Source organism: Onychomys torridus, chromosome 23, assembly GCF_903995425.1.
Source record: "Onychomys torridus chromosome 23, mOncTor1.1, whole genome shotgun sequence".
In the NCBI taxonomy this organism is placed as follows: Eukaryota; Metazoa; Chordata; class Mammalia; order Rodentia; family Cricetidae; genus Onychomys; species Onychomys torridus.
In genome coordinates, this window is record NC_050465.1 from 43,303,434 (window position 1) to 43,328,147 (window position 24,714).

Below are 24,714 nucleotides of genomic sequence, written 5' to 3' on the forward strand. Positions count from 1 at the left end.
CCTAGATCTGTGTGTGCTGTCCTCAGCACTGAGGGTGTCAGGGTACACCTGCCTAGATCTGTGTGTGCTGTCCTCAGCACTGAGGGTGTCGAGGTACACCTGCCTAGATCTGTGTGTGCTGTCCTCAGCACGGAGGGTGGGAGAGAGCAGACACTATGCAAGAGGTGGATAATCTTATTCTGAGTTGATAGCTTGAAGAGTGTATTTGGCTCCAAGGCATTCACTTGTGCTCTTTCTAAAATTATAAGTGTTGGCCACACTGATAGCATTCATGCTCACAGTCCCAGAAAAACAATAGTATACAATACCGTTCAAAGCAATGCAATTAAGAGGTGCGGTGGTACATACTATAAGGCTGAAACAGGAAAACTCAGGTTACAGAGTAAGAGGGCAGAGAAGAGAACGGGAAAGGGGGCCTGTATCAGTGGTTCAGGGTACCAGTGTAATGGATTTTTTTTTTACCCTTGGGGGCTCCACTACCCAGCTTCCAAATAAATACACAGAGACTTATTTTTATTTATGAATGCCCAGTCTTAGCTTGACTACTTTTTTTTTACCAGCTTTTCTTAAATTATCTTGTCTAGCATTTGCCTCTGGGCTTTTACCTTTCTCTATTCTATATACCTTTCTTTCCTTCTTCCTTGGTGGCTGGTTCTGTGGCTGGGTGGCTGGTGCCTGGCGTCCTCTCTCCTCTTTTTTTTTCTGCTCCTCCCGCTCTCCAGCCTAGATTTCTCCTCCTATTTATTCTCTCTGCCTTGAAGCCCCGCCTACCCGTCTCCCGCCTCTAGTTCAGCTCTTTACCAGACCATCGGGTGTTTTAGACAGGCAAAGTAACAGAGCTTCACAGAGTTAAACAAACGCAACATAGAAGAATGCAGCACATCTTTGCATCATTAAACAAATGTTCCACAGCACAGATGAATGCAACACACCTTAGCTAACATTCCACAACATACCTGCTGATCGGACAGAAGAGCTAGACTTGTCACGTGACAGCTGCCGACTATGTGTCACTCTAGTTCTGGGGATCGGAAACCTCTTCTGGCCTCTGCTGGCACAAAGCATGCACATAGTACACATACATACATACATACACACATGCATACATACATACATACACACATACATACACACATGCATACATACATACATACACACATACATACATGCATGCATACATACATACATTCATACACAGCATTCAGACACATAAAATATAAGTACCTAAATAAATTCATTTCAAATCAAAATGTAATAGCATAGGCACACAACTTCTAAACAAGCAACTAAACTGTATGAACCGCTGCTTCATTGGAGTTAGTCTTTTCCCTTCAAGACTAAGGGAGTGAGATTTTTTAATTTCTACCTTTTTCCTTTAGAATTAGAAGAAATACTGTCATTGGTGCAATTATCCTGGGGATGTCTTTAAGATATTGAAATATACATGCATGCATTTCCTTTTGGCTGTATATTATTATAAAATATAGACATGCCAATTTTTTCTTATTTAACATTTTCTATTATTTGAAAGTTTCATATGTTTATACAGTGTATATTGATCATATCCACCCACCACTACTGTCAATTCCCCTAGTGCCCTCCCCCTCCTAATGTGCTCTTTTTATTGATATCAATAACCTCCCCCCATTCAATTAGTGCTAGATGCAAACAGGTGTGTGGCTATCCACCAAGGTATAAGCAACCTACCAGCAGTTATATCTCCCTGGGTCCTCCTGGGGCTCTTATTTGGGGTCTTCCTGGGGCTCCCCCTTTGGGGTTCCTCTGTGATACTGTAGACTTAAGACTGTGGTCCAAAACAAAATCCTGATCCTGACTCATGCCAGATCGTTATGTTTGCTTCATCTCTCTTTATGAAGGAAGGAGTTCATTGCCTTCCTAACCTTCTAACTCATGCCTCCTGACTATGTTTTTGACATCCTGTCTCGGCTCCACAATGAAGACAAATTCTAAGTTTACATCCCTTTATGGTTTTTCTCTCCGTCTTACCAAAAAGGAAGACTACAGAATCTGCAGCCCTTCTTGCATATGTATATCCTGAGCTGGCCCCATTTTGATAAGCAGGAAGGCACTCACCCAGATCCCGTTTCCACACGGCTCCCAGGCATCATTTCTCCACACACTTTTCTGCTGGGTGTTTAAGGACACCCGGTCCACAGGCACATCGCTCTGAACTTGTGAAATTTGTAAAATTGAAGTGGAATTTAATAATTTGAAGTGTTCTTTCAAGCGTAACTATCATGTGTTCTATTGGTAAATGTCCCAAAGTTAAAAGGCAAAGAAAAACGCATGCATAATTCTCCCACTAACAGACAATCACTGTGGAAGACCTCTCTCCTTTGTCCATCTTCTAGGCTCGGACTTTTGTTTGTTTGGTTTGAGTACTTATATCTGTTTTATGTGTGGTTTTCTATGCATGATTTCAACAGTATGAGAATTTCCCAACGTTAGCAAGACCTCTTCATAATTACCATTCTAACTGGTTGTAAAATTTGCACATTTTCAAAATTTTGAGACAGGATCTCATTATATAGCCTCTGGCTGTCCTGAAACTCACTGTGTAGACGAGGCTGGCCTCTGCCTTTTGAGTGCTGACATCAAAGGTGTGTACCACCACACCTGGGTTTGTACACTTTTTTTAAGGATAGCGATTTCCCTCCTACTTTCAACCATATTTTGGAAATGTTGACTGACTGAACAGTATCAGCTATGTATAGACTACAGACCGTGCCTTCACAGTGGGCTCAAGAACATCCAAGGCAATCTCCAGCTTATGATCCAACAAGTAAACCTAGGTGAATTCACAAATGACCCAAAACACTTAGTGCAGAATCCAGGCAATCAGTGACACAGCCCTCCCTGAAGTATATTCCCCTGGAAAAAGAGTCAGATACCTTCAACAATGGTCCCTGTGTTAGGCAACTCTCCATTACTAGGACAAAATGCCTGAGGTAATGAACTTACAGAGAGAACGGGTATGTTTTGGCTCACAGTTCGGAGGCTCCTGTTCAGAATCTGCTGACTCCATTGCTTTGCATCTGTAGGGAGACTGCTCATCATGATCGAACCTACTGGCAGAGGAAAATTGCTCTTCCCATAGCTGTGATTTGAAGTCATGAGAACAATGGGTATTTTGTTTAGGGTATAGGCATGAGATAGGCAGGAATAGTTGATTGGGAAATGTGAAGGTTTCAGAAAAAAACTGTAATCACATGATCTGTTGTTGAAGAACATCTCCTAGGGAAGTGTTTTTTCAAAGAATCTTGCTGGGTTTCAGAGCAAAAATAAGCTTGCCTATTTTGTTGAAAACACTAAGCATAGCTGTGCAGTCTATGAGACCTTAAGACCTGATTCGTTTCTTATTAACCAGGTAACTTGTGCCGATGTACTGGATACCGACCGATTGTAGAAAGTGGGAAGACGTTCTCACCAGTAAGTTAAAATGTAGGCTAATATTTTGTTAACTTAATTTGTGAATGGACTTTTACATAAAATAACCTATTTTACTCACCTAGAGTAAATAACCTATTTATCCCCAGAAGTGAACCCCTACATTGCCCATTCTAACCATTGAGGGTTGATAGACACCTATTGTCTGTATTTTTAATTGTATTTATTCTTTCACAATTTTATACCCATATGTAATATCCTTTGATTGTGATCCTCTCCATTACCTTCTCTTCCCACCCTCCCCACTCCTACTGAACCCCTTCTTCTTCCCAACAGGTCCCCTCCTACCTTCATGTCATTTTCTGTGTCCCCTATCCCACCCCACATTTTAATTAGGGTTGCTAACATGAACATGGGTAAGGGGTTATTCACTTGAGCAAGGGGAGCTTGCTGACGGCTCCACTACTGAGGAATAAGACTCCCCTCTCTCAACAAACATAATAGCCTGCAGCTCCTCAGGAAGGGGTGAAGTGTCATGAATCCCTACCTCTTGCACAGTGCCGTGTTGGTGGACTAAGTTTTGTGCAGGCAGTCACTCTGAATTCATGAGTATAAGAGCACACTGTTCTGTTTTATAGCCCTTAGCATCTGTATTGTTTAGTTCTTCAAATTTGACACTTTCATGAGAATCATAAAATTTATTCTACCACTCCAATAAATGAAGAAAGTGGAGTGTAGAAACAATAAATTTTTTAAAAAACAGCTAGTTTTATGGCACAGAACTGAGGCAGGGGATGGAGAATGTCAAGTGTAAGACATCCTGGAGTAGACAGGGAGTTCAAGAGCAGCCTGGGCCACCGAGTGAGGCCCTGTCTCAAGTCAAAAAGCAACCTGGGGTGTGGCCCAGAGATAGTGCACTTATTAGCACACATGAGACCCAAAGTTCAACCCCCAGTGTAGAAAAGAAAAGGCTGGAGGGGGAAAGAAAGATGGGTATTGAATGTTCAGTACATCCACCGGGCATACAGATTGAAAGAACACAGACTGAAGAGAAGTGAGGGAAACAAAAAGGCAGAGAACTTATCCAAGAAAGGGAACTTGGAGCTAGATCATAACAGAAATTACAGATATGAATTGCTGGAAAAGGAGCAGTAGAGAAATTACAAGGTAGAGAATTGGTTGACATAGAAAAATGGCGCCCAATAGCCAAGGCCAAGTGTGAAAATGGAAAGGAAGAAGGAGAGAAGTTGGTGTGGTGGAGGTTTGAAAACCAAAAGAAAGTATACCGCTTGGGGCTGAAGAGTTTAGACCGGAAGCTGTTGGCCAACACACAGGCATTGCTCCCCAGCCAGGAGGACAGAGCGAGTACAGAACTTCCCAGGGGAGTGAAGTTCCGTGGGAAGGACGAGCCTGGGGGGCCCAGTGTGAGGATGAAAGCCTGAGTTACCGCAGTATCCCATGCAGAAGGGAATGTTCCCGATGGTCAGGGGGGCACAGCGGGGACAGAAAGACAGCTTCCAAGAAGGAGCCTGCCGGTCATAACCAGATCTGACCACCAGGCAGCAGAGACTGCAGTCAGCCAAGAGCCAGGCCACCTGGAACGCTAAGAACAGAGAAAGCTGGAAAATATGATTAGTGCATACAGGGGCAGACATCTTGAAACATGAAGGGTCCACTTTTCACGGTAAAAAATATTTTTGTTTCATTTTTGTTGACCGAAAATAATTCAAAGCGTACCAGTTCATTCCAAATACTGTAAACTTTTGAGGAGCCAGGGTGTCGTTTAGTTGGTAGAGTGCTTGCCTAGCAGGCATGAAGAAGGTATGACGGTGCGTGCTTGTAATCCAAGCATTCAGGTAGGACATGCAGGGGAATCAGAAGTCCTTGGCTACACAGCCAGTTCTGGGCCATTCAGAAAAGCTAGAGACCTAGTCTAAAAATAAAAATAAATAAAAATTAAAACAACTGGGACCAGAGAGATGGCTCAAAGGTTAAGAGCACTGACTACTCTTCCAGAGGTCCTGAGTTCAATTCCCAGCAGCCACATGGTGGCTCACAACCATCTATAATGAGATCTGGTGCCCTCTTCTGGCCTGCAGGTACACATGCAGGCAGAATACTGTATACATAATAAATATATATATATTTTTTTAAGATTCATTTTTTTTATTAAGTATACAGTATTCTGCCTGCATGTGTCCCTGCAGGCCAGAAGAAGGGCACCAGATCTCATTACAAGTGGTTGTCAGCCACCATGTGGCTGCTGGGAATTGAACTCAGGACCTCTGGAAGAGCCATCGGTGCTCTTAACCACTGAGCCATCTCTCTAGCCCAAATAAATATCTTTTAAAAAAAATTGAAACAACCTTAGAAACTTATATCTTTATGCTACTACTGAAAATTTTCAGGAAGTTTTACAAACTACATGTAGGCTAGTTAATTTTAATTCCTAAGATACTATTTATGGTAAGTCATAATAGTGACCAATGTTTTACCATTTTTTTTTTACCTACAGAAACAGCACCTCCTTCACATTGTCCAACCTAAAACTATATGGTCTTCTTTGTAGATTAAAAATCTATGTAAAGATGTAAACAAAAATACAAAGAATTAGTTCCTTTATTACGCACAGTTTACAATATCCAAAGCCCTAATTAATTCTATAGAAATGGCCTTGGAGTTCAAAACACCAACTATCAGTTTCACAGCAGGCTTGTGTGTCAGACACTATGTGGGACTTCTCCATCATTAAGTGTAACAAAACTGTTTGAGATGGGCTTTGTTATTCCAGTTTAACAAGCCCAGCCTGGCCAGTACATCCATTGTCCCCAAATTGCCACATGCCTTTGGCACTGTTTACACATAAGATGGCAATAATAAGTGAAGCTGGGCATTGTGGTACACATTTGTTGTCCCAGTGCTAGGGAGGCTAAGGCAGGAGACCTGCCAGAAGTCCAAGGCCACCCGGCCTCTACAGTGAATCACTTCCAGGTCAGCCTGGCCTATAGTGTGAGGCCTTCTCTCACCCAAGCATTGAAAAGATGAGAAAAGGAGGAAGGGAACAGGAGGACAAGGAGAATGAAGAGGAACTGAGAGTCACAGCAACTGACAAATTCAGGCCCAAAAGTTTATCTTTTGGTTCCACATGAAATACCCGAAAAATTATGATTAAATGATTAGCAATTTGAATCCTTCAAATAATTCACAGTGGCCTCAATACTTGGGTTAGCCACCACAGTATAAAGTACCCTCCATGTTTCTCACTTCCCGTGGGGAGTCCCGGTGACTGATCCCATGGACTCCAATCCCATGTGTCTTCTTCCCCTGAGCCCAGGGTGACAGTTTGTAAGTCCCCACTGGAAGCACAGTTGCACGTTCCCTTTATTTTTCTCTTATCGTTCAGTAGTGGGAGAGCTTGTTACCTAACCTCCCGAATTCATGTAGAGGTTTAAAGCATTTTTATTATTGTCTGTGGCATGAGGCATCTTACCAAGGCGCTTACACATCAGCTTACCCTCTGAGCCACATAGATCCTCTTTTCCTGTTTTTGTTTATTTGTTTCAATTTGTTTGGTTTTTTTTTGTTTTTGAGACAGGGTTTCATAGAGCCCAGGCTTGCTCAAACACATCTAAAGGTGGCCTTGAACTCCTAATCCTCCTGCCTCTACTTCCCATGTACTGGGACTACAAGCATTCCCAGGTCTTGTTACCTGTTTTACTGGGAGCAGGAGAATCAGTAGCTTGATGAGACATAAATCCTGCAGGGGTCTCCTTCCATTCAGCCAAAAACAGAAGTGAGGAATCCACAGATCCATTTGGTGGAATTATAGATATGGGGACCTCAGGCAGCATGTTCAGAGACTTGACCATGAAGCTGACTTAAATTGCATTACTTCCCAAGGGAGCTACTGTTTGCCAAATGAAAGGATCTGGAAAATGCTGCATGGATCCAGATGAAAGATCTTTTCTGAGCAGAGAGGAAAAGGTAAGTGTCTGGTTTTCCCACTCCAATTAGGATTGACTCAAAAAAATATTAACAAAAATCCAAATATATCTATCTATTCTTGTCAGTCATTATAAGGCAAAAATAAGTAACATTCATGTCACTAAAAGTCTCAATTGGAGAGAGCAGGGCACCATGGAGGGACAGCATGGGGCAGGAACAGAAGATGCCTGGTCACACTGCATCCATACAGACAGATGGATGCTGTACTCAGCTCTCTCCCTTTCATTCAGTCCGGGCCCATGGGACAGTGTCACTCACATTCAGCAGAGGTCTTTCCACCCAGTTAACCCAGTCTAGACTCTCCCTCACAGACATGGTTGGAGGTTTGTCTTCTGGTAGATTCTATAGCCTGTTGAGTTGATAATCAATATTAACCACCTCAGGCACCTTTGTGCTCATAAAAATATAATAATGCAGGAGACCCAGTGCAGACACCTAATGCTTAGCTCTGACAGCTGGGTAGTCCAGAGTCTTGTCCATGTGCTAAGGACACCACCCCTCAGTCCTGGGAGTGACAGGAGAATTCTGCATGAGGGGGTCCTGTGACTCCAGCATCTTGCTTTGTACTGGGGTGTCAGGAGGAACGCCACCTTTGAATATCGCTGTGTGTCTCTCAGTACCTCTGACGTTCTGTTGGTGTTGTGTTGTGTTTTGTTGAGATGTGTACCAAACTGTATAATGAAGATGAGTTCCAGCCCCTGGATCCATCCCAGGAACCTATATTCCCTCCTGAACTGATCGTAAGTTGCTCTGCTTTTGTGGTTTCGTGATATGATGTGGCACACACCTTTCATTATTATCCTATAGAACCACAAAGCTCTAGTTATTAAGAGATGGGAGTGTGTCCACCATGATGGAGTCCTTTTTCAGGACTTGTTCAGTCCTTTCAATAGGTGATCAAATCAGAGCTCATGAGAGCGTGGCACTACCGGGACCTCAGAGTCCCATTGGCTAAATCCCATTCAGTTGAAGATGCTGAGGTCAGAGTGTAGATGAGTCACAGAAGGTCATCCAGGTACTCACAGGTATCTTAAAGCCAATTTATGAAACAGTAAAGTGACAATAAAATGATACCTAGGACAATGGAATTGTACCGTTCTTACAGTAAACCATTGGTTCAGTCTAGTAAAGAAAAAGGGGGAAAGACAAGACCGTGTCACATTGTGGGATTCTGGACTCCTGTTCTACAACTGCGGCCTGGAGAGAGCATGACAGGAGAGAGAGAATTCCCGTGGCTTCTCTGAACCCAGTGCCTTGTACCCCTCAGAGCCTGAGAACTTGGACACCTTGGCTATGTGTCAGTTGTTTTTTTTAATGGATCATGGAATGCTTAGCTTTAATTGACCACTTGATACGAGCTACTATCACTTGAGAAAAGAGTTTCAGTGAAGAGATTGTCTCTATGGGGTTGGCCTGTGGGCATGTCTGAGGGGAGATTTGTTGTTGTTGTTGTTGTTTTTCTTCTCTTTTTTAACTTTTAGTAATTCTTTGTGGATTTCACATCATACATTCCAATCCCACTTAGCTCCCATCCCCTCGCATCTGCCTTCTGCCCTTGTAACCTCTCCCCCCACCAAAAACAAACAAAACAAAACAAAACAAAAATTTAAAAGAAAAACCAAAAATCCTGGACAGGGCACTCCTGGTTGATTGTACCCCTCCACACAGACCAAGAAGTATGAGTCATTATTTTAAAGTTGTTTGCCTAAATATAGATAGGTGTATACTAGATAGATATAAGCAAAGTTGTAAAAAAAAAAAAAAACAAAAAAAAAAACTATTTCCTTATACACACACACACATAGACACTCAAATAATGAGTGATTTTTATTTTTTTTATTTATTTTTTTTATTTTTATTTTTATTTGGTTTTTCGAGATGGGGTTTCTCTGTTTGCGCCTCTCCTGGGACTCACTTTGGAGACCAGCCTGGCCTCGAACTCACAGAGATCCACCTGCCTCTGCCTCCTGAGTGCTGGAATTAAAGGCGTGCACCACCACCACCTGGCCAATTTTTAAATTTTTAAGGGAATAGTGTTAGGTAACAATTTTTCCTGTAGTCAGTGTTTGTCTGGGCCCGACGGTGCGTCTCTGAGGACAGTTAACACTCTCTCCAGTCCACTGCTCACTGCTTTACTGAAGAGCCAGGAGGCAGCAGCCAGGAAATAGATTCACCCACAGTTTCCCCCAGAACTGAGGGGGAAACATTCTCAGCCTCTCCCCACCTCGCCTGTGGCAATGGTGCCGTTTATAGAAAAGCTAAGACATGTCACATGTAGATTTGGGGGTGAGCCAAGTTAGCAGGGCCATGCAGGAAGTCTCCTGAGAACTCAGTTCTTCCTCCGGGGCCGTTTCCTATGGGAATTCTAATTCTCCAACCGTGGGGCGGAACTAGAAGAGACCAAGGTACTTGCACTACCCCATATGTCTCTGCAGACAGTCTCTTCACAAGTATAAACACTGTCCCTAGGGACACCTAGTTAGTGGGAGACGGGCTCATTGATCTGGTAGTTTCAGTCCACCCCTTGCTGATCCCTGAGAGAGCTAAAATGACCTGTGAACCATTTGGATACCCGGAAAGTACAGTGGCTTTGCTTCTCTGCAGAGAATGGCCGAAGATCCACATAAGAGGAGGCTGACATTCCAAGGGGCGAGGACCGTCTGGTTCATGCCTGTGACCTTGAAAGACCTTCTGGAACTCAAAGCCGGCTACCCTGAAGCCCCACTTGTCATGGGGAACACCACAGTGGGTATGTGTTCTTTGCATGTGTTTTCCTTCAGATCGGGTAACCGAAGCTCCCCCACCCCACCACACACACATACATCCCCTACACACCCCTACACCCCCACTCCCACCCCCCAGCTCTCTATAAACCCAGTTCATTTCTATTCATGGGACTCGGGGCCTTTAGAATTATTTCCTTTTTTTTTTTTTTCCTTTTGCAAGTAAGTTGTATACATGATAGTTTTTACTCCATCATACCAGTGGCCCATTGTCCTCTTTCTAACTGCTTTCTGTTTTTCTCCTTAAGGACCCAGTATTAAATTTAAAGGCGAATTCCATCCAATTTTTATATCCCCACTTGGGATTCCAGAACTGAACTTTGTGGAGGGCACAGACAATGGTAAGCATCTTGGTATAGCAGGAATCTTAAAAGGTCTTTTTAATTAACTCAAACCTGAGGCCAGTTATTGGGGTGACTGCTGGAAGATCAGAGACAAAGAACAAGCCACAGTTTCCTCACCTCACCAGTTCCTCAGCTGGTCTTGTTTCCTCAGACTGAAAAGCTTCTGAGTCCTCATCCAGAATGAATCTCAGCTGAACTGTGCTGCTCCAAAGCCTAAAAGCTTAACCAGCCAAATGCTGCTAGTTTTTTGTCTTCATGCCCTATATATCTTTCTCTTTCTGCTGTCACTCCCTGGGATTAAAGGCTCAATTTCTGAGATTAAAGGTGTGTCTCCATTCTGGCTGTATCCTTGAACTCACAGAGATCCGCCTAGCTTTGCCTCCCAAGTGCTGGGATTAAAGGCGTGCACCACCACCACCCAACTTCTGCTGTGGCTTGCTCTGACCCATTTTCTAGCCACCATTTTTGGCTCTGTTCTAGTGGCTGTCTGTTCTCTGACCCCAGATAAATTTATTAGGGTGCACAATATTGTGGGGAACACAGTACCACCACATCTTGGTTCAAGTAAGGCATCGGCCTTGGCTTGGTGGGCGCTGTTGGCAGTCAGTGATACCTCCCAGAAGCCCTGACCTCGCTCATTCATTCAAAGCAACTGGGTGTGTACTGTGAGTTCATTATAAGCATCTTCAGGATGTCTCACTCTACTGTGTCCCTGAGCATCCCATTGTCATCAAAGCCATGACATCAAGAAGATGGCTCAGAGCTGAAGAGCTCGGCCAAGTACTGGAAGATTGGTCCAATAAACCCTTAGGACGTTTTCTTTCTTGAGGCTCATCTTACACACGTGTGTACCCTTACACACACACACACACACACACACACACACACACACACACACACAGTCTTAGCCACAAGATTTAAAATGCAACTATGAGCAACTTTTTTTCTTTCTTTCTTTCTTCCTTCCTTCCTTCCTTTCTTTCTTTCTTTCTTTCTTTTCTTTCAACAAGTTGCCAGGTGCATTCACATGTCCTGTCTTTTTGATTTTTAGGACAACCCTAGCAGACAGACCTAGCTCATACCTTGGAGTCTCCAATATCAGAATCAAAGGACCTAAATAATCTCCCCAGACTCCCAAGTCAGGCCCAGAGCCTGTCTTCTTTTTGCTGATAATGCACAAGCAAGACTGTCTGAGTCATCCCACTGCCAGAACCCAAACAATGCATTTGAATAGATAGTAAAAATGATGGGAGCTAAAAATACCTTAACTAGTTAAAAATGGGAGCATGAAAAAGAAACCAACTGGGTAATTCTTGCTCTCCCTCCAATATGTCAGTCTTAAGTCAGTTGGCACATCATTTTTTCCTAACTACTGGAATATCTGTGTTAATGGATACCGATACAGGAAAAGATGGCTTAGGGGAGACTATCCAGGCATGTCACTAGCTAGGGTGCAGTGAGGATGTAGAGATGGGAAGCAGCACTCATAGAACTACATCTGTTGCTCCAACTTTTCTATATGGCCCTCCCTCCCAGGAGCAGTAAGTGCCGTTTCCCTAATCATCCCTCCATGACACTTGAACACCGCAGATAAAATGCATGATTTTTTATGTGCAGTGGGTTAATTGGTGCTGGATGCATTCTGAGATTTTTTTTTTTTTTTTTAGTCACTCCCTTGTGGATTCCATGAGCCCTGGAAAGGCATCACCACTGAAATCATGCCCTGTTAGCACACCTGCAAACCAAACTAGCCTGCTACCAGCTCTTTTGGGGAGGGGGCGGGGCAAGGGGAAGAGAGGACTGTGGACCGAGAACTAATGGGCAGTGGAAATTCCACCAATTAATTTTCTAGTTCAATGCTCTTCAAAGTCAGTTCTTAAGTCCTAATGTACTGGCACACATTATAGTGGAGTGTCCAGGGGGTTAAGACCAGTCTGAGTGCTACAGTGTAACAAAACTGTTTCAAAAGAAGAGGAGAGTTTAGAATTCCCATGTTTGATCATTTACTCGGGACAAGCACATGAAGTATTGCATTTCGGTTATCTGTGGTTAGCATGCACTAAAACCCAAGGCAAACGGGATGGTCGATGACCGAGAAGAGGGATTACACTAGTTTTTTCATCACTATGAGAAAATGCCTGTGGGAAGTCCATCAGGAGGAAAGATTTATGTTGGATCATGGTTTCCAACGTTTCATTCCCTCATGGCGGGAAGGGTGCGGCTGAGCAGGGCAGCTGCATCATGGCACCTGGGGAGCAGCCGGAGAAAGAGCTCCTGCGTGAGTCAGCTCTCCCTTTGTGTTAGTCTCTTGTCTCAGTGCTGTGGCAAATACCCACCAGGGAGCAAACTTGAGGGAGGGAGGGCACAATCGTGTGACAGGGAACTCATGAGAGTAAGCACTGGGGGCAGCTGGTCACCTTGTGTCCCCAGGCAGGGGGCAGAAAGCGTCAAACTGTTCTCTTGTTAGTGGTTAAGTGTGCTTTCTCCTTCTGGGCTCCCATGTTAGAAGACAGCACGGCCCACGCTGAGGAAAGTCTCCGCTAGTTAATCTTCTCTCGAAACGCCCTCAGACACACTCGGAGGTACACTGTACTCATTTCCCAGGTTCTCCGTCCAGTCGAGTAGACTTTAACACTGACCATCTCAACGAAGCAAACCTTTAGAAGTACCCCTAGTTATCATTGCTTGTTGTCATCCCAACTAAATATACCAAGAGCTGACCCATTTAGAAGTGTTCAGGCGGGCTCTCTGTACATTTATGTTCTTTCTATTGCTTTCAGGGGCAACAGTAGGGGCAGCATACAGCCTGGCACAGTTGAAAGATGCCTTGGATTTTCTGGTTTCGGAGCAACCAAAGGAGAAAACCAAGACCTACCATGCCCTCCTGAAACATCTGAGAACACTTGCCGGGCCCCAGATTAGGAATATGGCTGTACGTTCTCTATTGTTCTATAAACTAAGCCACAGTGTGTGTGTGTGTGTGTGTGTGTGTGTGTGTGTGTGTGTGTGTGTGTTGTGTGTGCCCCAAATGACAGGTATCGTGTATGTGTGTGTGTGTGTGTTTATGTGTGGGTGTGTGTGTATGTCTAAAGTGACATAACAAATCATAATATCACGTCAGAAGAAGCACAAATTCTCACCCCAGTTTTTCTAGGCAAGACACTTGAACCCCTTAAACTACAGCAGTCACTTGAGTTTGGAAATTAAAGTCCAGCCAGCCAAATGGGACTGTGTCTAGGGTCCTGTCCAGCCATCTATGAAGCACGTCTTATCCTGCCTTCCCAGATGCTCTTCTGATTGGCTCTCCTCTTAGACCTTTGCTCTGATGTCCACTTCTGATGTGTGTCCCATGCATACATACATCCTCCGACCCCCAAGTGTCTAGAAGTCTCAGTTATTGGGGTTTTCCATTACTTAAGATTTCATGGTAATTGGCTCAAATCACTCCCCCTTGCATGCATGATGAGCAAGCCATCAAGAAGAGGGGGCAGGGGTGGGGTGGGGGTGGGGGGAGAGGGCCAGTGATATAGATTTCTCATGATTGTCTCTGGCCTTCTGTTGAGCCACAAATCTCCTACATATTCTTAAATCTGTATTTTATGTCAATTTTCTGAAGAACTTTGCTCCTCTCAATGAACTTGTTCCCGTCAGTCCCTTAAAGACCCCCATTCAAGCCTCTCCTAAGCAAACTTTCCTAGAGGTTTAGGGCCACAGAGGAGCACTGGGTTTCTCGGCAGCATGGCAGCCATCTTAAATGTAAAGGCACCATTCTCCAGGTCTGTTCATGGGGCTGCAGGCTCTCTACCTTCCCTATATGGGACTCTCTTCCCCTGTGTGTGTGTCATACCCACTTTTCCCCCTAACCTGCTGGCATCGCTCCCTAGATCTCCATCCACTTCTCTTCTTCAGCTTCATGAATGAGTGTGCATATCCAGGAAGGCTTCTGGACAAACACAAATGCATGTTAGGACCATTCCTCCAAGAAACTATTTCATTGCACGCAAGTGCTTTCTCGGCTATGGTAGTTAGGTAGGTCAGAAGTGAGAGTTGAGCACAGCCTGGTGTCTGGATTGTTTAGCTTCTTCCAAATGTTTCCAGATCTTTCTGCAGAGCAAATGGGGAAATTAAAAACTTATACAATATCTCTGTGTACACGATTTCTTACTTGTCAAATAACTGAATGAAGCTTCTTTCGATGCCCTCTTTTTACCAGACGGTAGGAGGGCACACGGTGAGCCGGCCTAACTTTTCTGACCTCAACCCCATTTTAGCAGCAGGAAATGCTACCATCAATGTGATGTCTAAAGGTAAGAGGACAAGCTTTGGGAATTTGATTTTATACTACCATTATTACATAGATCCGGCTGCAGATTATGAAATAGGGACTCGAGAACATCTTACTTGGCCCCCTGAACCTCAAACATCTCCTCACACCTGAGGCAGAAGCTGTGGTTGCCTCTCTGTCTCCCAGCTACATTGTACTTAGAAACTGGATTAATGTCTCTGACAGTTTTCTTAAACACTTGGCCCAAGTTATAATATCAAAGAAATTCAAGGGAAGGATCGGGGCTGGTGTAAAAGCTCCGTGGGCTAGGCACTTGCGGCCAAACCTGGCCACCTGAGTGTGATCTCTGGGACCCACGTGGTCGAAGGAGAAAACCAGAGCCCTGTAGGTTGCTCTCTGACCTCCACAGGAGTGCTGTAGCACATGCACATGCAATTGATAAATCTATAAATGAAAAAGATAGAGAAAAGAGGAAGAGGTTTCTTGGTGGCTTTAAAGTTTATGACATATTTTGTCCCCTAGTCCTAAAAAGAAGGCAGTTGTTTTTATATACTACCCACTACTTCTCTTTTTATTCACATATGAGCTTTGTGGAAGAAAAAATAATCTAAACGTAGGGGAATAAAAGCAAGTTGATGCTATTCACAGTGCTACTTACTAATGTAGAAATATCTTCCCTTAAATTATAGTTTTAAGACTGATTCAAATGAGTGTAAGCATCTCAGAAAAAGTGCACATGCTTATCATTTTCATCAAGGAAAAGAAAATGGGGCTGAAAAGGAAGCTCAATAGTAAAGTGCTTGCTGCATGAGCATCATGAGTTCAATTCCCCCCCCCCCCGGGGTGTGCGGGAGGGTGTTGGGGGTGGCTTCTTGTAATCCCAGAGGCTGGAGAGGAAGAGCAAGCAGATCCCTGGGCAGCCAGCCTCCCTAACTGTCACATTCAAGGCCAAGAGACAGAGACCCTGTTTCCAAAGAAGTCAAAGGTAGACAGAACCCGAAGGACAGCATCCAAGGTTGATATCTGGCCAACACCCTCGTGTACAAGCATACTCACACAGACATGTGCAACCACACCCACGTGAACACACACGAAAAAAGAAGCACACAAAAAAGAACACACACACACACACACACACACACACACACACACACACACACACGCACACACTCCACTGTGCCAGTTTGGAAAAGTAATTTAACTTCCCTGGATCTTTCTTTTCTCATTTGTGAAATGTTATACATTGTAGCAGGTTGTTTCCCGGATAACTTTAAAGATCGTTAAGACCAGTGTTGGTGAGTTCATCTGGTTCAACCCTGTCCTTCTGAAGTCTGGACCCCAAAGTTTCCATAACTTGGCCTAAGGCAGCCCAGGCTCAGGGCTAGATCTCAGTCCCTGACTCTGGCTCCCAGCCACACCAGTTCATTCTGCCAGACATTACAGGTGCTTACTGTGTAGTCCTCTGTTTGAGAAATGTGTCTTAATCTGGATCATTTTCTCTATCAGAAGGAAAACGGCAGATTTCTTTAAACGGCCCTTTCCTTGAGGAGTTGCCTGAGGCCAACTTGAAGCCAGGGGAGGTGGTGGTGTCTGTTTCCATCCCTTACACTACCCAGGTGAGCTTCCTCTTGCCTTGTGCACCCACACAGAATGGGCCTCTCTGGGGCTGATGACTGCTTCTGAGAGAGGCTGGAGCCACTCCCGGTGAGGGATCGAGTCCCAGGTGACCATTTCAGTTGCATCTACAGAAGGGCCACATTATGACTTTTCGGGGGGGGGTGCCTAAAGGGACACTGGCCTTGCAAAAAATGGAAGCTTCTTATGAGTGGAAATCTTGGTTATAGATGAAGATGCATCTTAGCCAGGAGTATGTAAATTTATAGTATCGGCTACAGGAGTTTCTAATGAACTGAAAATGTATTATGAAGTTATTTGCCAATCGCAGATATGCACAAGGTAGTTTACATGAAATGATTTATGTACTAAGTTCCTGCTACTCTGCAACACAGTGCTGAGCCTGGAAGACAGTACCAAGAGTTTAAAAGGTCTAGGGTTCCTTCCTTCAAGCTCCCTAAGCCTAGTTGGAAAGGCTTGAACTAGGAAACAAAACTCAATCAAGGGTGGGAAATGAATGGACAAAGAACCAGAGGAGCTTTGGGCTGGAAGTCGGTGTAAGGGAGCTGGGGGAGGAGGGTGTGGGGGGGGGAGCTGGTAGACAATGATGATGACGACAGACGGATGGATGAATGGACAGACGGACACGTGACAGGAAACAACAGCAGGGATCCCACATGGCCTGTAGTAGGCTCCAGATCTGTGGGGAGGAGGGTACACTTCCAGGCAAAGGGACTAAGAAGGGGGTTGGCGAACCACCAGACCAGCCAGAGCATCAGAGTGAGAGCCTAGCACGGAGCAGATGAGGACCAGGGAATGTGCAGCTGTCTTAGCAAATGGTCACCTTTGAATGCTTAAAGCAGGATGATTTTTATACGAAAGAGGGGATCCAGCACAAAGATGCCATAGACGGCCTGTGAGAGGTCTAAGGGTTGAAGGATCAGGAAGGAGACAGTCGAATGTGGAGACAGTAGGAAGGGACAGAGGGTCCCCACCTAACAGCATGGCACAGACGATTCATGTGTCCCCAATACCTCTTCCAGAGCTTTCCGTACAAACACGCTTTATGCTGGCCAGGCTCCCCTGGTACGACTAACTTTCCCTGCAGCCTCAAGACACCTCCCACATGAAGAGGTGTCTCCACACCAGGGCTAGTGTTCCGAGTCACTAGTGAGAGTCTACCTAGAGTCGCAGGTGTAGACCTGCATGCAACTTTGGCTTTCTCCTTTAACAAAGGGATTGGATTCAAAAGAAACTTCTACAGAAAGCAAATTGAGGCAGAAACAAATAATGCTGTGGCAGCTGATCTGAGGTATATCGTCTCCCTCTCTGGCCCTCGACTCACTTGGCAGCCTCAAACACACTGTCTGACCCACCCCGATACCTTCTTAGAGCAAATAAGACCCAAACACATGAGTCACTTCCTAGTGGCCTTGGGTAATGCCATGAAAAGCTGAGAGCCTGACGCTTAAGCAGAATCTGAACCCCAGGCCAGCCACTTGTGACCTTGTACAAGTGACTTGAACGTGCGTCCTCAGAATTAGAAATGAGCAGAGCTGTTAAGGATTAAACATTGCTGCAAATGAAACACACAGGACGATACTCACGGGAACTACCATCAGTAACTGTGTGGTCCACCATTTGCTGGATCTTTATTGCAAATACTCATCGAAAGGGCAGGGGACATGACTCAGTGGGTAATGAGTGTCTGTGATGGCAAGCGTGAGAATTAAGTTTAAGTCCCAACACCTACATTTTTAAAAAAATTGCAGATATGATGGTATATGTCTGTGTCTGTGACCCCAGATCTGTGGGGTTGGACGGTGGCACACAGAGACAAGGCAGGTCCTGGAAGCTCACTGGGCAGATATCCTGGCCAACTGGTGAGCCCCAGGGTCAGTGGGAGAGCCTGTCTCCAAAAAAGTAAGATGGAGAAACCTGAAAAAGACTTTTGATGTTGACCTCTGGCCCCCACCTTCACATACTTGTGCACATTCATACAACACCTACACACACACACACCACACACACACCACAAGTTATCAGAGTAGTTGCTGTGTGGCATACACTAACCGTTCTGAGTATTTTTCTATCGCTAGTGGCAATTTGTGGCAGGGCTCCGTCTGGCCCAGCGTCAGGAAAATGCCTTTGCCATTGTCAATGCTGGTATGAGTGTGGAGTTTGAAGAAGGTACAGACACAATCAAGGGTCTTCAGATGTTCTTCGGAAGTGTTGCCCCCACTGTGGTCTCTGCAAAGCAAACCTGCAAGCAGCTCATTGGGAGGTAAGTCACAGCCCACCGGGGACACCATGCACAGACCTTTCTGGATGTATAGTTTTCTTTAAAATTATACTTGTAGAAATCTTGCTAATGTTTTGTAAACATATGTATTTTTATTTTTATATAAATAGTTTTTTATAAATCTTTTTGAGATTTTATAAATATATATCTTTTTATTTAAATACTTCATATTTTATAAAAATAGTTATATAAATATTTTATATTTGTATGAAATAACATTTTATGTAAAGATAATATATAATATATGTTCATCTGGAAAATTTAAACTCTGAAGAAAATCTTAAGAAAACCACTCAAAAGCCCACTCCTTCAAAGTACATATTCTTCTATTATTGCAAATTTTTGTAGCATTATTGCAGAAATTACAGAGCTTGAGTAGATATTATTTTTAAGTAATTAGCCTATAAAATAAGCAAACATCTCCAATACTGGACCCTGAAGATAAAAAAGTGTGATTATCTGCATCAAGAAGATGGAGCCTTTAAAAGGCCAAAGAGCACGTTCCTGGCACGCTCCTCAAGGCTAGCGTCTAGGAAGGTTTTTTGGTTGCTTTTGTTTTAAATTTTTTCCAATTAGTATTTTTGCAATCGTTTTTACTCACCCATTTATGCAATTTAACATGGTTTTCCTCAGATAGTCAATGAAACCCTCACTTCCAAGACGACCATGGAAACTGGCCGCTTGTGAGATAGTCAGTCCTTCTCTGTGGTTCTCTGTTTGTGTGCCAGGCTCCAGTGCAGAGACATACAGCAGACTCCAGATTTCAGAAACCTGGGATTTTAGCAGGATCGATCTTTTTTTTTTTTTTTTTTAAGCTAAACAAATCCATACTATCGGCTCATGAAGTTTAAAAAAGAAGAAAGGAAGACTTGGAAAGAAACACTTGACAGCTTTTAGATCAGATGCTGAAGAAAGCTAAGGGACCTGGTGTGGAGGAGCATTCAGGAGGCAGGGCAGGAAATGGCACTCTGGAGTCAGTCAGTCTTGGCTGCAAAAGATCTTACCTCAAAAAATCGGAAGGAAGAAAGGGAAGGGAGGGGAAGGGGGAGGGGAGGGGAGGGGAGGGCAGGGAAGGGGAAGAGAGGGGAAGGGAGGGGACAAGAAGAGGAGAGGAAAGGAAGGAAAGAAAGTTAAGTGGCCTATCTTAAGGGCATTTTGTTTGGACTTGAAAGACAGCCAGAGCTGCACCCCATTTTTCCTTGCCCTAGTAGTTTGGTGTCTGCCTGCTAGCTGCAACACTCTGTTACTCTAAAAAAGTTCCAGAGACTGAGTAACTTATCAAGAGAAGGGTTTTATTTTGGCCTCCGGGTCTCAGGCAGTGGTTCTCAACCTTCCTAATGCTGAGACCTTTTAATACAGTTCTTCATGTTGAGGTGACCCCCAACCATAGCATTATTTTCTTTGCTACTTCATAACTGTAGTTTTGCTGCTGTTGTGTCATATCATAATGTCAATATCTGCGTCCTCCCATGGTCTTCAGTGGCCCCTGTGAAAGGGTCGTTGGACTATACTCGGGTCGTGACCCACAGGTTGAGAACCATTGGTCTGGGACTGAAGTCCAAGAGCATGGCACTGGCAAGGTGCGCTTACTGCTTCAGTTCCCAGTGGAAAGTGGAGGGGCCTTTGCAAAAGACAGAGGACCCACAGCTTTGCTCCCTGGGAGGCTGCACTGCCAGCAACTGGTCCAGCCCTGGTGACTTCATCCATGGAGAGCGCGCGAGCCTCAGGATCGTCCTTGCCTTGTGTCCTGGCAGGCAATGGGACGAGCAGATGCTGAGTGACGCCTGCCAGTGGGTTCTGGAGGAGATCCGCATCCCACCAGAGGCTGAGGGCGGCATGGTGGAATACCGACGGACCCTCATGGTCAGCTTGTTCTTCAAATTCTTCCTCAAAGTGCGGCGATGGCTGAACAAAATGGTAAAGGGCTTCTCTGGGCCCAGGGCGCCTGGGGCTGTGCACAAGGAGCATGCGCTGCTGCTGAGAATGATACCATGATGGGCCTGGGGTGGGGCCCTGCGGCTCCTGGGTCCTTCTCCCTCAGTCCGGGTCTCAGAAGGGAGCAGCCATGCTATCGGGATAAACGCTAATGTGCCGTAAGAGAGTGACCAACAACGAGGAAAAACCATCAGTAAGCAAATCGCATCTTTTCCTCTTTAAAAAAGATGTTCTTTTAAAAAATGTTCTTGCCAGGCGGTGGTGGCGCACGCCTTTAATCCCAGCACTCGGGAGGCAGAGGCAGGAGGGTATCTGTGAGTTCAAGGCTAGCCTGGGCTACAGAGTGAGTTCAGGAAAGGCGCAAAGCTACACAGAGAAACCCTGTCTCGAAAAAACAAAAACAAACAAAAAAGGTTCTTGTTGAAGTAAGAAAAATTATATTTTAATACTTAACAGACCCAAATTGGGAAAATTATATGCAATACTATCACCCATCTTTAATCTCTACAAATATTTTAGTGTGTGTCCTTCTAAACCTTTCCTTATAGGTGTGTGTGTGTGTGTGTGTGTGTGTGTGTGTGTGTGTGTGTGTGTGTAACTGCTTAGGATAGTTTGGTTATTTCACTTTTTTTCAATGTTACTAAATATTTTTTTAACAATACTGTGATGTAACGGTTACTTGGCATGTCCATGGACGGACTTCCTATTACCTAATTCATTCTGTGTTTTTAGACTCTTCTGCAAAGGTGGTTCAGCGGTAGACTTGTTCACCTGCCTTACTTATTATGACCCAGCTTACTTTAAAACAATGTCCATGGACACCTGTGGACGTCCCTTGGATAAGTGTCGGCAGACAAGTGACCACCTCCGTGTTTCTTTTATGGCTGACAAGTGACCACCTCCGTGTTTCTTTTATGGCAGACAAGTGACCACCTCCGTGTTTCTTTTATGGCTGAGAGCTTTGCTCTGTTGGTTCAGCCAATCCTTTCTGTTAACATTTTCTATCCGCAGCATCATCCTTGTATTCTATGACATAGCCTTATGTATTCTCTTATGTACTGCTGAACTCATTCAGCATATATATAGTATATAATCAGCTAAATCTTTCTCTTTCATATATTACATATTATTACATAACCCAGGGCCTCGACTATGTTGGTCAAGCACACCATCACTGCACTAAAGTCCTAGCCACTATATTCTCTTATGTATTGCATATGAATGCTATCATTATAGAAACAAAATTTCAAAAGTAAACCATACTATAATAAGCTTACCCTATCATTAACATTTTTTGATATATGCAATTATTCACTTATATTTACATGAGCATATTTTACATTTTTATATATTTTAATAATTTTTGCAAAGTTGAAAACATACCGTGCATACATGTTCATAACCCATCTTTTTCACTTACATTCCCTAAACTGTTCTTTTTTATTCATGTTTTAAAATATTCTTCTTTATCACAGTGTCTTGGCAGGTGTGACACTTGTCAGTGTAGAAAAAGGACATCTTTTTTCTTTTACTGAAAACAGATTTTTTTATACAATATTTTCTGATTATATTCCCCTCTCCCTACTCTTTCCAATCCCTCCCCACCTCTCCTATCTAGATCCACACCCTTTCTGTCTCCAGTTAGAAAACAAACAGGCAACTAAAGAACTATATTAAAATAAAATACAATAAATTGAAAGCAAATCAGAATATGAGAAAACAACCAAACAAGAAAAAGAGCCGAAGCGGAAAAAAGAAACACATATAGCTGTGAAGACACATATGTTCCCACACACAGGAATCCCGTAAAACCCCGAACTGGAAGCCATAGTATATACACAAAGGGGGAGCTCACTGACTCTGGACTGGCAGCTGGGGAGCCTGCATGGGACCACACTAGGCCCTCTGAATGTGGGTGACAGTTGCATGGCTTGATGGGACCAGGACTTATCCCAGGTATACGAACTGGCTTTGTAGACCCCATTCCCTAAGGTTCAATGCATTACTCATCCATGATGCAGGAGGGAAGGGCTTGTTCTTGCCTCAACTTGGTATACCAGCCTGTGTTGACTCCCCAAGGAAGGCCTATGAGGAGGGGATGGGGATGGGATCAGGGGAGGTGGGGGGGGGGGGAACAAGGGTTGATATGTAGAGTGAAAAAAATTAAATAAAAAAAAAGCTACAAAATACACACAAAAAAAATCTGTAAGATTAAAAAAAAAAAAAAAAAGGTGTGGTGGCGCACACTTTTAATCCCAGCACTCAGGAGGTAGAGGCAGGTAGATCTCTGTGAGTTCAAGGCCAGTATGGTCTACATAGCAAGACCCAGGACAGCCAGGGCTACACATAGAAACTCTGTCTCAAAAAACTGCCCCAACATTTTGAAACAAAGAACCTCCAAAGCATTGACTTTGCTTTGTGTTGGCCATCTACTGCTGGGCATGGGGCCTAACCTTAGAATGTGTTTGTTTCCCCAGTGAGACTCCTTTTGAAAAGACTAACTTTTCAGTGGGAAGTGGCTGTCAGCTGTAGATGACTTCTGGCTTAGGGATGGAGGCATGTGTCTACTTCTTTCTACTCTAAGACCCCGCCTGGTGTAGATCTGTGCAGGCCCTGTGCATACTGCCTCAGTCTTTGTGGGTTCATATGTGTACCAGCACTATTGTGTCTAGAAGGCCTTGATTCCTTGATGCCCTTCACCCCAAACACACACACACACACACACACACACACACACACACACACACACACACACACACACAGACACATACACAGACACATACACACACAGACACACAGACACACACACATACACACACACACACACACACACACACACACACACACCTGGCTCTTCCACTCTTCCTGCCTCCTCTTCTGCAGAGTTCTCTGAGCTCTGAAGGGAGGGATTTGATGGAGACATCCCTTTTAGGACTGAGTATCCCAAGGTCTCTCGCTCTCTGAATATTGTCTGGCTGTGGATCTCTGCCTCTGTTCCCATCTACTGTAAGAGGAAGCCTCTCTGATGGCTGAGCAGGGCACTGGTCTATGAGTGTAGCAGGGTTTCATCAGGAGTCATTGCATTTTTATGTTCCTTTAGCAGAACAGCAATATTTGTTTTTTTCCTAAGTCCCTGTCCTGTCTAGTCTCAGGTTCGTGGGTATGGGTTCCATCCCATGGAGTGTGCCTTAATTCGAATCAAATATTGGTCGGTTAGTCCCACAAGGTTTGCGCCATTATTGAACCAGCATACCTTGCAGGCAGATCACTGTTGGAGATCCGAGGATTTGTAGGTAGGTTGGTGTTTACCTTTCTCCTTTGGGAATGTGCAGAGTTCCTTCCAGTACTGTGAATGTCCATGGGGTGAAGGCTCTAGGTAGGCACCCGCTGGACTTCTCCATGTCAGTGAGTTAGGTAGGTATTATCTTTGGCAAAAAGGCCTTTACTTCCAGCTTGTGGAGAACAACCAATAGCCTTGACAAAAGCCTGGGTTACATGTAACCTAATTCTGGTGCTGGAAGCTTCATGTGGTGATGAGAGATTTCCAGTTGGGGCTCTGTAGTACAGTGTGAGGGTGGGGATGGTGATACTTCTTTTATCATTCAGCATTTTAGCGAGCCTGGGCTTTTTGTGTTTCTATATAAAGCTGAAGAAATTGTTCTTTCAAGTTCCGTGAAGAATTACATTGGAATGTTGATGGGGGTTGTATTGAATCTGTAAATTGCTCTTGGTAGGATGACCGTTTTTCTCTGTTAATCCTGCTGATCCATGAGCATGGAAGATCTTTCCGTCTTCAGATATATTCTTGAATGTCTGTCTTCGATGTCTTAAAGTTTTATCATACAATTCTTCCACTGGCTTCATTAGAGTTACCCCCAAGATATTTTATATTTTTGAAGTGGTTGAGAAAGGTGTTTCTCTGATTTATCTCTCAGTCTGTTTCTCATTTGTATATGGGAGGGCTACTGTACTGGTTTTTTGTGTGTTCATTTGTATCCTACCTACCTGTCTCTGCCTCCCAATTCCCCTGAGTGCTAG

At 44.2% G+C, this 24,714-nt stretch overlaps 1 protein-coding gene across 1 annotated transcript in view; it reads left to right on the plus strand.

Moving 5' to 3' along the window:
• Nucleotides 1-24,714, plus strand: part of LOC118573279 (aldehyde oxidase 4) — a 63,021-nt gene that overhangs the window by 14,257 nt on the left and 24,050 nt on the right. The window contains exons 6-15 of the mRNA XM_036173546.1: nucleotides 3,389-3,450; nucleotides 7,309-7,392; nucleotides 8,073-8,153; nucleotides 10,018-10,162; nucleotides 10,445-10,537; nucleotides 13,321-13,472; nucleotides 14,754-14,847; nucleotides 16,332-16,441; nucleotides 18,539-18,723; nucleotides 20,496-20,658. Coding sequence (XP_036029439.1) covers nucleotides 3,389-3,450; nucleotides 7,309-7,392; nucleotides 8,073-8,153; nucleotides 10,018-10,162; nucleotides 10,445-10,537; nucleotides 13,321-13,472; nucleotides 14,754-14,847; nucleotides 16,332-16,441; nucleotides 18,539-18,723; nucleotides 20,496-20,658 — 1,169 coding nt within the window. The remainder of the gene's footprint in view (nucleotides 1-3,388; nucleotides 3,451-7,308; nucleotides 7,393-8,072; nucleotides 8,154-10,017; nucleotides 10,163-10,444; nucleotides 10,538-13,320; nucleotides 13,473-14,753; nucleotides 14,848-16,331; nucleotides 16,442-18,538; nucleotides 18,724-20,495; nucleotides 20,659-24,714) is intronic.